Source organism: Ovis aries, chromosome 21 (assembly GCF_016772045.2).
Source record: "Ovis aries strain OAR_USU_Benz2616 breed Rambouillet chromosome 21, ARS-UI_Ramb_v3.0, whole genome shotgun sequence".
Lineage (NCBI taxonomy): Eukaryota > Metazoa > Chordata > Mammalia > Artiodactyla > Bovidae > Ovis > Ovis aries.
Window position 1 is genome coordinate 19966728 of NC_056074.1, and position 15462 is coordinate 19982189.

Here is a 15462-nt window from a genome sequence, read left to right on the forward strand (position 1 = left end):
TTGGCTGACACACTACTAACATGTCATGACTCAATTTAACTTTGGGAAAGTTATTTAAACTTTTTGAGTTTCGGTTCCTTCATTTGTAACCTGGGAACAAAAAGAGGACCCAGTTTGGAGGGTCCTTGCGGCATTACATAAAATACTCAACACAAATGATTAAAGCAGTTCAAGCACAAGGTACATGTACAATGAAAATTCAGTAGTATCATTGATCTGACAAGTTTTGAGTTTTTTTCCTAATGTTTTAAAGCTCAGCACTAGTTATGAGAAACCAGGCACTGAAAGATAGAATTTGACTTAGAGACCTATTTCTTGATATAAAACTCTCTTTGCAGAATCCCACACAATCTAAAGAATGCCATATTCTTCCATTAAATCTCAAGCAGCCGAAAAAGCTAATCTTCTTGAGACTACGTTTGACTTCACTGGAGGGTACACAAGCTAAACTATATAAAGTTAAGCTACAACAACAACAAAAATGACCCCAAATTAATGTACTGTTTTTGTGCAAAAGGATAAATAGAGCATTTTATTAACTTTTTTTTTGCAGCAACAAAATGATAGTCCATATCTTTTCATTCAACACAGTAAAAGCGATGATCACATTACATCACTTTGAGACACAAAGCAAAAGATATTTTTATTATCTTAAGGTCAAGAATGGTTTGCGTTTTTAAAACAAACTTTTATGTTTTATATTTGCAGTAGCAGGGCCTCCAGTCACTAGCACGATACAATAAACAGATCAAATATCCAGAATAGACAATTAAACACATCAATAATATTTTAAGTTGAATTGGGAAATGTATCATTGTCATTTTCAAACATTATAAAGAGGTCTGATGTTAACTTTTTAAAGGAAGAAAATCATTCCAACCACCCGAACAGCCACCACAAGCAAAATGAAGATAATATACAGACAGGAAATTTTATGCATTGCACTTATTGCTCGGTACACAAATGTTGCAATTTCTGTTGAGTTATATTAAGAAATGACAAGCAAAATGCCTCTGCCCCATCTAAAATTCTATGACTCTATGAAAGTAGAAATTGCAGTCCCCTAACCCAACATTAGGTGTATGCTATTTTTGGTTTTTTGTGAAGATCGTTTATTATGTATATGTGTATGGATATGTATAAGATATACAGATATATATATAGATATAGTTTTAATATAATTTATTGTCCTATATATTTAAGACAAATATTTCAGTGGGAATTTAAATAATAAAATCATCTACTTACAATATCTCTATTAAGTTTACCTTTTCATATTATATATAGCTCTGTGGCACAAGTTTCATATATATTTAATCAGTAAGGAAGAAAGATACTTCTATCATGTCTATTTCTTTTGCTGTTAATATTGCATTTTAAGGGCTATATCTCCATAGTAAATTTCTTATTAGAGTCTTTATGGTGTATGCATCTTTTTTTTTTCCTAATGCAAGTTACAACCAGTACAAAGTTGTAATAAAAAATACATTGAATTCCATTTATTTTGAATATTTTTGCAAAAAAGTTATGTGATATGCTACATGAAAAGTCAGATTTTATTGAAGTGTGAAGTGTTTTATACTGTTAGGTAAATGAATGGAAGAACATGAAGCATACCCCTCACTCTACAACTTCTTTTTCACAGATAAAAGTGTTTGTGCCCAAGCATTTCATATAAAACACTGCAAGATATTCCTCTTGAGAATCAACAAAATAGTCTACATTGTGTAATAACAATAATTATTTAGTACACCTTGCTAGTTGCTAGCCCACAACATTCTTCTCTACATGAGAGATATCTCAACTCTATGATTTATACTCAATAAATGTTGCCAACACCTGATGCAGCCAACATGACAACTTCACCTTTTTTTAACAGGACTTCTGCACAATATCTTGCAATACAGTGTAACAAATATGTAAGTGCATTTTGCATGATCAAGTAGCTTTGGCTTCCTAACCTCTGTTGGATGGGATGTGCCAATTGTTTTAGTTGTGCTTTATTAAATGGTGATGAGTTTTAACTCATATGAATCTAATGAGTAACTACTTGCTCCTACAATTTTGCCCAGTCAACCTTTAAATCACAGATGCAAGAATGGATGACTTGAATGGAAATGATGGAATTTCACAACTTCTATAGATTGCACTTGATGGTAACTTCATGAGTTTGTTTTGATTTCATCTTTACAGCAAGACTTGCCTGGTTGATATGTGTACATGTTTACACCACATCTTTTAAAATTTTTGTGCAATCACAATTAATTTAATCACAAACACTAAAAATAAATCCAGCAATTAGCTTTGTTATGAATAATCATCTCGGTCCTTATAGTTGTATGAGTCTTGTACTTCTTCTTGTACAAATTCCTCTTTCTTTTCCCAACCGTTAGGCCAACCTCCATTGGCCTGTGTTGTGGCACCATAAGACTTAGTGGTACCATAATTTATATAATTTTGAGTAATGTCCCCTGTTTCTTCATCGAGCTCATCTTCATGGATAAATCCACACTTTTCTTCACTTGTTTCCTCAGGGTCTGCCCAGGGTTGCTTCTCTCCTGAGGCGAATATTGCATAAAATACAACTCCACCGTAGTGGACGAGGGCAGCGATCAGGAAGACATACTGCCACTCTTCACGCGACTGCAGTGACAAAAGTGGCATTGTGAGAACAAACTCCCTGGGTCTAAAAAGCCTAACATCTTCTCTGAATGTTCTACCATTAAGCGTTTCCTAAAATGCTACCTTCAGGGGAAACCCTTGTTCTGATTATATTAAACAAACACTGTGAGAGAAACATTCTGTATTACTGTGACTCTCATTATTCAAAACTTTTTAGTCTCAAGTTCTGAAATAGAACTCCAAAGATGTCTATGGTCTGCTAATTTTTTTAAATTCCTAATCTCTCTTTAAATTCCATTGAGTTACTTAGTTTTTTTCTCCCACTTCTTTTATTTCCTTTTGGTAAACCATAATTTAAAAGGTCTTCCTATAAAGATAAATACTGATAACAATATTCTTGTCACCAGAGAAGCCCTAATTTAGAAACTCTACCTATAAAGACAAATACTGATGGCAATATTCATCCATCAATTACTACAGAGAAGTTTAAATTGATGTTTACAAATAAAGCTGAGAAGATTTCCATTTGTCTGTTCAAATGAGCTAGGATGCTGTTGTTTTGCCACACCAGGGATACCAGAAGTATTAGAAGGTGTTGAAAGTATAACCTTTATTGGTTGGAGAAGCAGGCTCCCTCAGAGTTCTGAAAGAGATTTTCTTCTGAGCCTGTTATCTCCCCTACTCAGAGATGTGGTGACTGGACCACAAGCAGAATGCCACAAAGAACATACAGATGCTTTTCCTAATCATGAGAGAGAATATTCTACAAATGAACATCTCTTGATCTGTCTTACCTTATTCTTTGTCATTGCACCAACAATGATAGGGCAAACCATTCCTGACAATGTGCCAACACCGTTCGAAATGCCCATTAAGATACTGGCATATCTTGGAGCAATATCCAAGTGGTTGACATTGAAACCTGAAATACACACAGAAGGTGTGACTCAGAGAATTCCAAACCTTACAGAAGTACGTGACTACAGAGTATCCTCCACCACCCTCACCTTAAAAGACACCAGGTTCATAGCATGTGCTTAATAACTATTTTTGATAATTTAGCTCAGTGATATATTGAGAATAGAAAGAGGTATGATTTGTTATCGAATACTTAACACATGATATTTACTCCAAAGATGCTCATTAAAAAAAAAGGAAGGGGGGGATAAGCAGGGGGTAAGTAAGTAGTAAATAGTAATGAATCCCAATGTGTTAGTCGCTCAGTTGTGTACAACTATTTGCGACCCTATAGACGATAGCCCACCAGGCTCCTCTGTCCATGGAATTCTCTAGGCAAGAATATTGGAGTGGGTTGCCATTTCCTTCTCCAGGGGATCTTCCTGACCTAGGGATTAAACCCAGGTCTCCTGCATTGCAGGCAAATGCTTTACCATCTGAGCTACTTTCATCGTTGTTATTTTCTAGTGGAAATATGTTGAGTAAACTTTCTCAACAGTCAAAATGTTAGAGGAAAGTAGAATATAAATTTCTTTTTATCACTAGCAAAAGTCAGAATGTTACAAGTACATTTTTTTAAAACAGCATCTTACCAGAAATAGCAAATCCACTGAATCCCACTGCAAGTACCAAGAATGAGATTGCTACCCCTCTAGTATGAGAATAACCAACAACCAGAAGTAGCGTTGCCTCCATGCCAAAACCTTCAGAAACAGACATACAAAAATACTTCAGAAATTTATGTAAATGTTTCCAGTGAGTCAAAACTATTAAAAATGATCACACTTATTTGACCTAGCAAAACACTTCAGGGATTCTATCTTCAAAATAATAATAACAGTAATTTATTCACAGAAGTTACGGAAGCCTTCTTTGTGTTTTAAGAAAAACAACAAAGACAACCTTAAGTTTAAATAGTGGGATGGGTCAAGTTGCAATTATCTAAAACTAGAAGTTATGAATCTTTGAAGATGGGAGAATGATTATGAATGAACATTGAAGGTACAAATTTAATAGCATATGTGATATGCATAGAAAAAGTTGATTTATTTCGATTCGAACTTTGTTAAGTAAAAACATATTCTTAACATACTTACCACCACAATTCATGATCTTCCTTACTGTCGTAGTTGAAAGAATTTGCTTGCTTCTTAGAAAATCTGCAATCTGCCCTCCAATAGGTACAATGATTGTCATTACTAAGTGTGGCACAGCAGAGAGCATGCCAACCTGACGAAAAACAAAAAGGAGAGAAATAAGTAATGTGGGCAATTTATTGGTCTTGTAAGCTCTTTATGGACAAAGGAAGGAAAAACTACTGTCAGTAAATGACCACTTACTCATTCTCAGAGTAGGCAATAACTTCCGCAGAACAAATGAGAAAAAATTAAGTAAATTTACTTTGATTCTTTTTTCTCTTCCAGATGATAACACTTCTTTTCTGCCATGAGTCAGTAAATCTTGAGTTTCTGAGTAAACTATCCTGAATTTTATCACAGAATGATTCACATTTATGTGCCTATTTTATAGTCTTAAATACATTTGTAGAAATTCATTATTAGCAACAGAGGAAAAGAGAAAGAGAGACAGAACCAGAGAGAAGGGAAATACATTTGACAAACCTTGAAGAGACTATTTTAAAATTTGTTTTTATTTCACAATAAAGATAAAATCTTAATTGCATGCTAAATATGCATGAGTTTATATTATGATAAACTTATGAGTTTGATATTTAGTTTCTATAGATTAAGAGCTCAAAAAATCCAGATCGATTCTCAGTTTTAGGCATTTTCCATGTCAAATACCAATATTTGGTTACACTGTCACATAGCATTCTTAGTTTCTGAACTAATTTCATACTAAAGGGCCCAATCTAAAACCTAACCTGCCAGCATCAATTCAACATACATTTTTTTGATCAACAATTACATGTAAAACACTGTCCTCTGGGCATCATGCAGGCAGAAATTGTGAATAAAATGTATTTCAATTATGTATTACCACACATATGGACTTAGTAAATTTCATATACATCAATATATAAGGAAGATTTTTACTAAGCATACTTTGAAGACCAATTCCTAGAAAATAGTAAATACTAGATAAATGTTCATTATTTGTATAAATGTGTCCTTCTAAACTAGATTCCTAAAGGATTAATAAAAGATTCTGTTTTATTTTACAATGCTATATACTGTGGTGTCACGACCATGGGCTTGGGATGACTAATGACTAATTGAGATATTAAACAACTCTAAATAGCTTAAATATCCAGGCAATTTTATTCTTTCTTTCACTCCAGACAGAAACTTTTAATATTATTATCTTCATTGCAGTGATGAAGAAACTATGACTTAAAAGGATTATGCCATTCTCAAGAGGTTGGGAAGTTTCATATACGAGTATAGGCTGAGACTCTGTATCTCTGTATGTGTGTGTCTGTGTGTGTATGTGTGTGTCTGTGTGTGTATGTATACACACATACAAAAAAGTCATTGCATTTGTGGTTTTATCTGTAGGATACTCAGTTTAACTAAAGTTTATTAAAACAATACTCTGTATAAATACTTTAGTTCACTTAAATTTTCCTGCGCTTCTGAAGCATGGTCTTTTTTAAAAATTAATTTTTATTGGGGTATAGTTGCTTTACAATATTGTGTTACTGTATAGCACAGAGAACTCTACTTAATATACTGTGGTGAAAGACAGTCTTAATATTGTTATTTACAGGTCAGAAAACTGAGGCGACAGTTATTCAAGAACAGGACCAAGGTTATGTATCAATACTCTCTTGTGGAGCTTGGATTTAGGACCATGTCAGCCTGGATCCAAACCTCGTGTTTTATTGCCTCCATCATTTCCTTTTCACATACTTTAGATAAGTCAGTAATTTTTAAAAACCAGTATAATCAAAATCTTCAGGCGGATTTGTGTGTGTAGAATTTATCAAAATTGTAATTAAAATATAATAAGTGAATTAGATCAACATAAATGGTGATTACATTTAGGTTTTGCAAAATATCATTTACTCAGGCATTTTCTGTTAATTGGAGCTAAGGGCCAGAATGACCACACAGTTTCATTAACATCAGTTGGTTCCCTCACTCTCCCTGATGAGACTAGACTTTATTAATAGCCTCTCAGTGTCATACTTGTCCTAGATTGTGAAAATGGACTCACACCTCCAGCAGCCTTTGTTGAGACGTATAACACCTCTCAGAGCTCCCAAAGGCTACCGTGCAATGTTTGATCAGCTCCAGAGAGAAGAGCCCTGTCTAAAGCAGTCATTCTTCTCAGGCATGGAGGAAGCAGTTTCCTTAGAAACAGGGATTACAAAAGAGCTCTTAGAATAGCTACTCCTAAACTCGGGTTTTCTTCAGTTTCAGGCCTCAGATAGTCATTCAAAGAGGCATAATATGAATAGCGAGCCCAGCTGGACTTATGTAATGACATGAAGAGAAATGGCAAGTCCACGGCCAATGCAGACAAATGTATTCAGCAAAGCACTTGTCACAGAGATGGCATTGAGCAAATACTTGCTTCATGTTGAAATGAATTATGGTTTACCTGAATTTGAATGGCATAGTAAAGGGAACTGAAACATAAACCGAAGCATATGGGCTTAAACTTAATTCTGCTGCTTATTGTTAGCTTGCCCTTTGATAATTTAAATACTTTCCCTAGCTTCTGTTTCTCCATCATTTCAATAGAGATGATGATAGTTATTCAGTTGGTGGACGATATACGTTATTCATGAATATGAGAAGAGCTTGTAAATTTCACTATATTGTAGTATTTTATGTTCATTTAATCCTTACAAGAATCTTAAAATGATTATATTTTCATACCTACAAATAAATGTCTGTAGCATTGAGCATGCTGTGCTGTTAGTTGGAAATGTTTTATTTTTGTCTACACCACCAAGCTGTGAACACTTGAGGAACCACATTTTTATTTCTCAATATAACACATAAATCTTCACATATCATGTTCAACAAATGCTTGCCAAATGATTAAACTGGATAAATAAGATACAAGATTGTTTTCAGATATTTTTGCTATCCTCAAATCTTTTAACCAGATAGATTTCTGAGGGTGTCGAAGCAGAGTTAAATTGATAATTATATAAATTCAATTCCATTTAAATGAAATATTTTTTTGTTCACTGATGTATTGCCTTTGACCTGAAACTTAAAGGGAATTATGCTTGTTTACAAGAAAAAGACTATGTTGTTGCCCGTCCCAACCAAGAGGTAAACTCTGTGAGGGCAAAGACTAGGTTTGTTTTGTTTATCCCAGCAACAGTTTTTAGCAGGCATTTAAATGTAGTAGGCACTCAGATGCCTAGCTTAGTCTTTGATTACTAGAATTCATTTGTAATTCTAATTTGCAAGATAAAATTTAGGAGATAAAATATTGGCAAAGGAACTTAATAGTCACTAAAGTACAAAAGTAATGCTCTATTTAAAGAAGGATAGTTCTTACATACCTTGCTGATTTCAAATCCAAAGACTTCCTCAAAATATGCTGGTTGACTAATAAGCAATAAATAAAAAGTCCAGCTTCTGCAGAAGTTTGCAACAATTATTGCATAGACTGGCATAGATGTAAAAAATTTTCTCCATGGAGTCTTGAATTTCTGAAATTCAAAAAAAAAGAGCCATTCTGATCATTTTAAATATTTCCTAACTTAAATGAGAATCATAGATACCTTTGCATTCTTATGATGTGTATGCTGAAGCATGAGTAGGAGATAGGCAGGAGGCAGTGAGTCATTAATTGCAACAGTCCAGTTAACCTTAGCTTCATAAATAATTGTTGGAAGAAGAAAAGAAGATACGGTTCTCCTTCTGATTAAATTGTTTCAGTTTTAGAAATATATAAGATTCTATTTTTCTCAAAAAGTAATTCCAAATGCATAGACCCTAGTTTCCAAGGTTTTTGTTTTATTTTGTTTTGGCAGTGATAGATCAGGCCTCAGCTAAAACTCGCTGCCAAATCAATGACCTTGTTGGTATCTGACATATTTTATATAAAATGTTGAAAATTCAACGTAGTTAGGAGAAGAAAAATAAGAAAAATGTGCAGCATTCTAGACCCCATCAAGAGTTAATGACAACATTACCTAACTACAAATTCTCTTGGTAGCCAGTGGATATCAGTATAAATTCTGTGACACTGGAGTGTAAGAGTCTCTAAAATTCACATGGTATACATCTGGGTTAAGCATTTGGCCACCCAGCACACCATAACTAGCTACTTAAGATATGCAAGAGATTCAAAATTAACTTAAATATGATTGGCTTTGCTTATGACGCTCATTAAAAAATTACACCTGGTATATTTAAAGATGCTGTGTATGCCCAATAGAAAGCAATTATCTTCCCTCAAGATTAATATTTTTAGACCTTAAAAAAGCTCTCATAGTTCCAAACACTTCCTCAATTCTTTATTTTGAACACAGAAATACTCTTTAATGTTTATCACTAGTTTTGGAATTTTTTAGTATTATTTATTTGTTTTGGCTTTATTTATTTTAATATTATTTGTTCATTTAGGCTGTGCTGGGTCTTCGATGTTGGGCAGGCTCTTCTCTAGTTGTGACGAGTAGGGGCTACTCTGTAGCTGTAGCTTCTCATTGAGATGGCGTCTCTTGGTGAGGAGGAGGAGCTTAGCTGCTCCCCAGCACGCAGGATCTTCCCAGATCAGGGATCGAATCCGCGTCTCCCGCATGGGCAGGTGAACTCTTTCCTTCTGAGCCATCAGGGAAGCCCTGTCTTGGATTCTCAAACTGATAAGTTAGTAAAAGAGGTGGCAAACAGTTTTTTACAAGATTTAGTCATTATTGCTGAGTGTAGAGCCTCATAATTACTAGCAGTGGTAGTGAATCTAATGAAACTTTTTACAGATCACTTTAAAGTGACATAGTAGGAAGATACATTGTGTTGATCACAGGGAACAAATCAAAAAACAAAAACCTGTCCTAATAATAAATAGTGAGTATTTTGGCTTTAGGTAAAAGTTTCTAGTGACACCATCATAGATGCATTCAAAAAGTGCAAATTTAAAAGAATTTTTTCCTGATAAGTTCTAGAAAAATGGTGCCAAATAAATATACTTATTTCAAAGATAATAAAAATGACCAAATACAGGAATGTCTATTATAGCATTGCATTTTAATAAGTAATAAGTTCAGAAGATTTTAAGAAGAAAATATTTTTCTTGCCGAGAAGGTGTTGTTTTAAATTTATATCAGGATCATCTTCATTAAGTACTTTTTCTTCAGGCCACAAAGCACTTCACCAAATGTAAAAGAAAGTGTCTACTCATCTCTCTTAGAAAATTGTTGGTGGCTGTAGGGGGACTTATGATATTTTGATAACATTCTATTTACTGAACTGGTTGTTTGCTTCATTGGTGTGTTTAATTTGTAAAAATTCAGCAAGCTATTTGCTTATGTTTGTATATTTTTCTGTTCACATATTTAATTATTTTGTAGAGAAAAATAACAGATTTAAAAGACACAAGAATCAGCTACAATATATGATCCTTAATTTGATCCAAACTCCACAAACAATGGCTACAAAAGACATGAAAATTGATTAGATATTAGGATTGAACTGGGCATCTGAAATTTCAATATGATCTAGTATTGGATAATGCTAGAGAATTACTTTTAGTTGTACTAGGTATGATGATTGTACTTAAGATTATAAAGGAGAATATTATTTTTCTAGAGAAGCATGTATTTGTGGGTAAAGTATTATGACATCTCATTTACTTTAAAATTGCTCAACAAAAAGAAAAGTGAAGTAAATCAGGCAAGATGTTAAAAACTTTTGTTTCTATGCAGTGGATATATAGATATTCCTGTTACTTATTCTTTCTGTTAAATGTTGAACTTGATCACAATAAAAAGTTCAAAATAATTAAAATACAAGTTCTATTCCCACTTGATCTCATTTTTAAATTGATTTCAGGAGAGTAAAAAAAATCAGTAAGAAGTAAAATATTGAGTTTAGAAAAATAGTAAAGTCTAAGAAATGGAGCATTTGAGTTTACCTATACTGTTTTGTCAATCTACCGATTACTCTCTTTTGAGTCATTTCCAGAAATTGGTTTTCACTTTTCTTGCTGTTTTAAAAAACATATACCTCACCTCAACACCACACAATCTCTCAAGAACTGGTAAATAAAAGAAGCATATTTTATCAATGATGATATGGGCTAATCAGAATATTTTGGACTAGAACAGGAAGCTAAGTATGAACCCGCCCCCACATCATCACTTGTTTCTTGAGTAGCTACCATCAGAAAAAAAATTATCAGTCTATTTACAGAAGAAAACAGGAAGGGGTGCATTCTAATGCCAACCTGTTTAGCTAATGGAACAAATACAATGTAAGATTTTTTTTTAAGTACCGGCTTAATTTCAAATGTTACCCAATATGGCATTTTCTTATTCATTAAAGACCAAGATGCCCTCAGCAACAATGGGTGACAGACATTTTTTTCTAGAATGAGATGCCAAGGACAAGCCTTCCCTAATAAATGAAGTAGAGAATCAGAGCGGAAATCAAATACAAAAGTTGAGGGAAGCATAATGCATAAGAGTCATTGGTTAAATGCACAGTAACTTTCAACTCCTAACAAAAAGAAATTGAGTTGATTAGGTCCTGAATTAATGAGACTGTCTACAATATTTTTGCTTAAGGGGTTTATTTTATTTTTATAGCATCAGATGGGTATTCATTAGTTGCTATTTATGATGTCTTAATATGTGTACTAAAATATTTGTATTACTGATATAGAAGTGCATTTCTTTCCCTATCAGCAAATCCTGCCCAAGAAACTAAATTATAATCAGAAAAAGGCTTTACAATATTATAATACTCGATCTTCATATGTTAATCCTAAAAATGGTAATATTTTATCAATAAAAGGGTTATATTATATTAAGAATATTTTTCAGATTAGCTACCTATGGTTGGCATGCTAATGTTTTAGTATTTACTAAATTATGTAGAAATACACATGTATAAGACTTGGATTTAGAATATTCAATGAATAAAAATATCTCCTTTCGTGACTGTGTTAGGTGATTTGACATTTCCTGTAATCTAAATTTAACAAATATTGGTTGAATTTTGTTTCAGTTAGCTATGTTGAGCTATTTTAAAAAATTCACTGAGGTTTACAGCTACAGTATTAAAGCTATAATCCAGTGAAAATTTGAAGGTGCTTAAGAAAAGTTAAAGAAAAAAAGAAATCATAGATGGAAGAAGGAGCAATCATTTATAAGTCAGGGAATATTCATGGAGTTAAAAAAAAAAAAAGCAATCATGACTGATACCAAATTAGTTTTGCTGAATAGGGACACATAAAACAATCTGCTTGGTTGAAGAGATGTGAGATGGAGAACGAGAATAGGAATATACACCATAATAAAGTTCTTACTTCCATTGCACCTAAAAGATTTGCACTCTCTCCAATGCTTTCTTCTATGTACCTACGTTCTTCATCTGTAATAGTAGGATGCTTTGCAGGACTCTCATAGGACACCAAAAGCCAAAACATGTACCAGATCATTCCAAAGCTTCCTGAAAGCAAGAGTTCAAAAGGAGGAAGTCAAGGAAAGGCATACTCCCCTAACTACTTCCATTTAACAGTCAGTAGCTGGGATAAAACTACAGTAATCTTGTGACAGGATTATAAAATGTGAATTTGAGCTTATGCTTCTCCAAATGAACCTAGCCATCTCTACTTGTCTTTTGTCACTAGACTTCATGCAATCTGAAGACTAGTGCTGTAATTTAATCTTTATCACTGTTAAACAATGCTGAAACACAGGAAACTCACAATAGATAATTATTGAATGGTATAGTTTGGAACACGTTCGTACATTCAACAAATATTTGCTGAACAGTTACTTTTCCGGGTACTCTGCTGAATGAGAGAAATATGATAAACAAGAAAAAATTCCTATCCTCAAAAAATTTTGCTGGGAGTAAATCCTTTTATTTATGTCTGTCTTTAATGTGGGTAGTGGTCTGCATTTCCAAGGAAAAGAAATGCTTTTTCCCCTCTCCGGTTAGGACGTGCAGATCTAGTAATGTGTGTATGTGTTAGTCGCTCAGTTGTGTCCAACTCTTTGCAACCCCATAGATGATAGCCCACTAGGCTGCTCTGTCCATGGAATTCCCAGATCTAGTAAACAGACTATTAAATAAAATCTAAAAGAATAGTCTTGGGCTTCTCTCATAGCTCAGCTGGTAAAGAATTGGGCCTCAATTCAGGAGACCCCAGTTCAGTTCCTGGGTTGGGAAGATTCCCTGGAGAAAGGATAGGCTACCCACTCCAGTATTGGTGGGCTTCCCTTGTGATTCAGCTGGTAAAGAATCTGCTGGCCATGTGGCAGACCTGGGTTGGATCCTTGGGTTGGGAAGATCCCCTGGAGCAGGGAAAGGCTACCCACTCCAGTATTCTGGCCTGGAGAAGTCCATGGACTAGTCCATGGGGTCACAAAGAGTTGGACACAACTGAGTGACTTTCACTTTCAATTTTCAGAAGAATATTTTAGCCTGAATAGATACTGTACATGAAAAATGGGCTTCTGTAACTAATGTGGTAATACTTAACAGTTTATGTGACTGTATACCACAGCATATACTATTGCCTATGGATCACTGTTTAGACAGATGAAAGTTATACATTCTAATACAACAAACATGCTACTGCAAGCTCTATTTCATCCCTTTATTTAGCACTTTCACCATTAAAATATGCCCTTATTGTGCAATATAAAACTGAAGCATCAACAACAGAAAAAATTCATATAATGTATCCTGATTCTCATCAACTGGCCATTTCATTTTTTCCTCATACTGTTCTATTTCTCCCCTGGGTAACAATCTAATCCCTGATCGCTATAATGCTGTATTTTTTTTTTTTTTTGGTGGGGGGCTAGTCAATCTCTAAGTGCTTCTTAATATTATAACTTCTGATGTACTGTGCCCTTTTAAATACTGAATGTGATAGCAAACACAATTTGGAATCAGATGGTGTGTGACAGTTTGGTAGAGTGTAGTGGTTGCAGAATATGGTTCTCCTGTATTCAAATTGCAACTGTGTCACTCATTAGCTACATCTTCTAATCAGTAACTAAATCTCTGAAAATCTCTACTACCAAATGAGATAATTCATTTTTTTAATAAGATTTTTGCAAACAGAAGTTACAGAAGGCAATACATAAAGAAACTAGCATAGTGGATGGCACAAGATAAGCACTCAATAAATGAGAACTCCTGTAATTGAGTAATAATTATAATTTCCACTAACTGAATACATCTGAAGTGCTAGACACTCAGCTAATTGCTATATATGCATTATCTTTCTAAAACTTAAGCTGCCATATGGGTCTTATCTCATTAACTAAAAAAATGAATATTGAATATGTGGCTCAAAGACCAAGCTTTTGTCGTATACAGCAAGTAAGTAAGTACTATTATTATGATATTTCAGATTGCGCATGCGTGTTAAGTCACGTCAGTCATCGTGTACGACTCTGCAACGCTATGGACTGTAGCCCACCAGCCTCCGCTGTCCGTGGGATTCTCCAGGCAAGAATGCTGGAGTGGGTTGCCATGCCCTCCTGCAGAGGATCTTCCTGACTCAGGGATTGAACCAGCATCTCTTATGTCTCCTGTATTAACAGGCGGATTCTCTACCACAGTGCCACTTGGGAAGGCATTCAATGATAAGTATTAGATGAGATATAACTTGAAATAATGAGGTAGGTTTTCTTGGGTCCTTTGTGGAAAATTCATATTCTTAAAGTCACATCACATCTTCAATTAAATAATGGACTAAGGCACAAATCAGAAAATTTAATGGATGGCCATACCAACTTTTGGAGAAGGCAATGGCAACCCACTCCAGTGCTCTTGCCTGGAAAATCCCATGGGAGGAGGAGCCTGGTGGGCTGCAGTCCACGGGTTCGCAAAGAGTTGGACACGACTGAGTGACTTCACTTTCACTTTTCACTTTCATGCATTGGAGAAGGAAATGGCAACCCACTCCACTCTTGCCTGGAGAATCCCAGGGACGGGGGAGCCTAATGCGCTGCTGTCTATGGGGTTGCACAGAGTCGGAAATGACTGAAGCGACTTAGCAGCAGCAGCAACAGCAGCATACCAACTTTACTATATACCTTGTAAGTAAGTGCTTTAAATATCTTTGAATTATAGGCTTTAAAATAAAATCAAACAAAAGCTATGGATTAAAATCTGTTAAAAAAATTTCCCTACATTGGCATGAATCTGCCACAGGTGTACATGAGTTCCCATTCCTGAATCATGTCAATGTATGGCAAAACCAATACAGTATTGTAAAGTAAAATAAAATAAAAATAAAGAAAAGAAAACATCAACAACAACAACAAAATTTCCCTAGAAAACAAAAATATGTTCTACTGCATATATAGCTCACCATTTAGGATATTCATGAATTCAAAACCCAACTATGGCTTTTAAACCAGGATAAGATCCTCCACTATTTATATTCTACAAATATAAGAATTTGCTTTGATGAGAATATTTCAAAATGAAAATGGATCATAGCACATTTGGAAGCAGCCAAATTCTGTTCTGTTCTCCTACATGACCTCATTAATCTTCAGATTCTCCTGCCCATGTCCAAAACTGGTATTAATCAGTGACAACATCAGTTGGAATCCAGATCTCTTATCTTTCTTCTTTTCTCTTTATTAAAAAAGTGTATCTTAGCAAGAGACTATGGGATAGTTTCAAGAGGTAAGATTCCATATTCTGGTTAGAAAGTGAATAGAAAGGGAGTTCGGACTTTGGGCTTCCTGTCATTTTTATT

The 15462-nt window shown here is 34.4% G+C and overlaps 1 protein-coding gene across 1 annotated transcript in view; it reads right to left on the reverse strand.

Moving 5' to 3' along the window:
• Positions 1 to 503: 503 nt before the first annotated feature.
• The window catches only part of SLC17A6 (solute carrier family 17 member 6), a 40771-nt gene continuing 25812 nt past the window's right edge, over positions 504 to 15462 (reverse strand). Inside the window, exons 7-12 of the mRNA XM_004019439.6 lie at positions 12037 to 12179; positions 8069 to 8218; positions 4677 to 4809; positions 4173 to 4283; positions 3417 to 3544; positions 504 to 2643 (exon numbers count right to left, since the gene is read on the reverse strand). Of these exons, the coding sequence (XP_004019488.1) occupies positions 2308 to 2643; positions 3417 to 3544; positions 4173 to 4283; positions 4677 to 4809; positions 8069 to 8218; positions 12037 to 12179 (1001 nt within the window). The 3' untranslated portion in view covers positions 504 to 2307. The remainder of the gene's footprint in view (positions 2644 to 3416; positions 3545 to 4172; positions 4284 to 4676; positions 4810 to 8068; positions 8219 to 12036; positions 12180 to 15462) is intronic.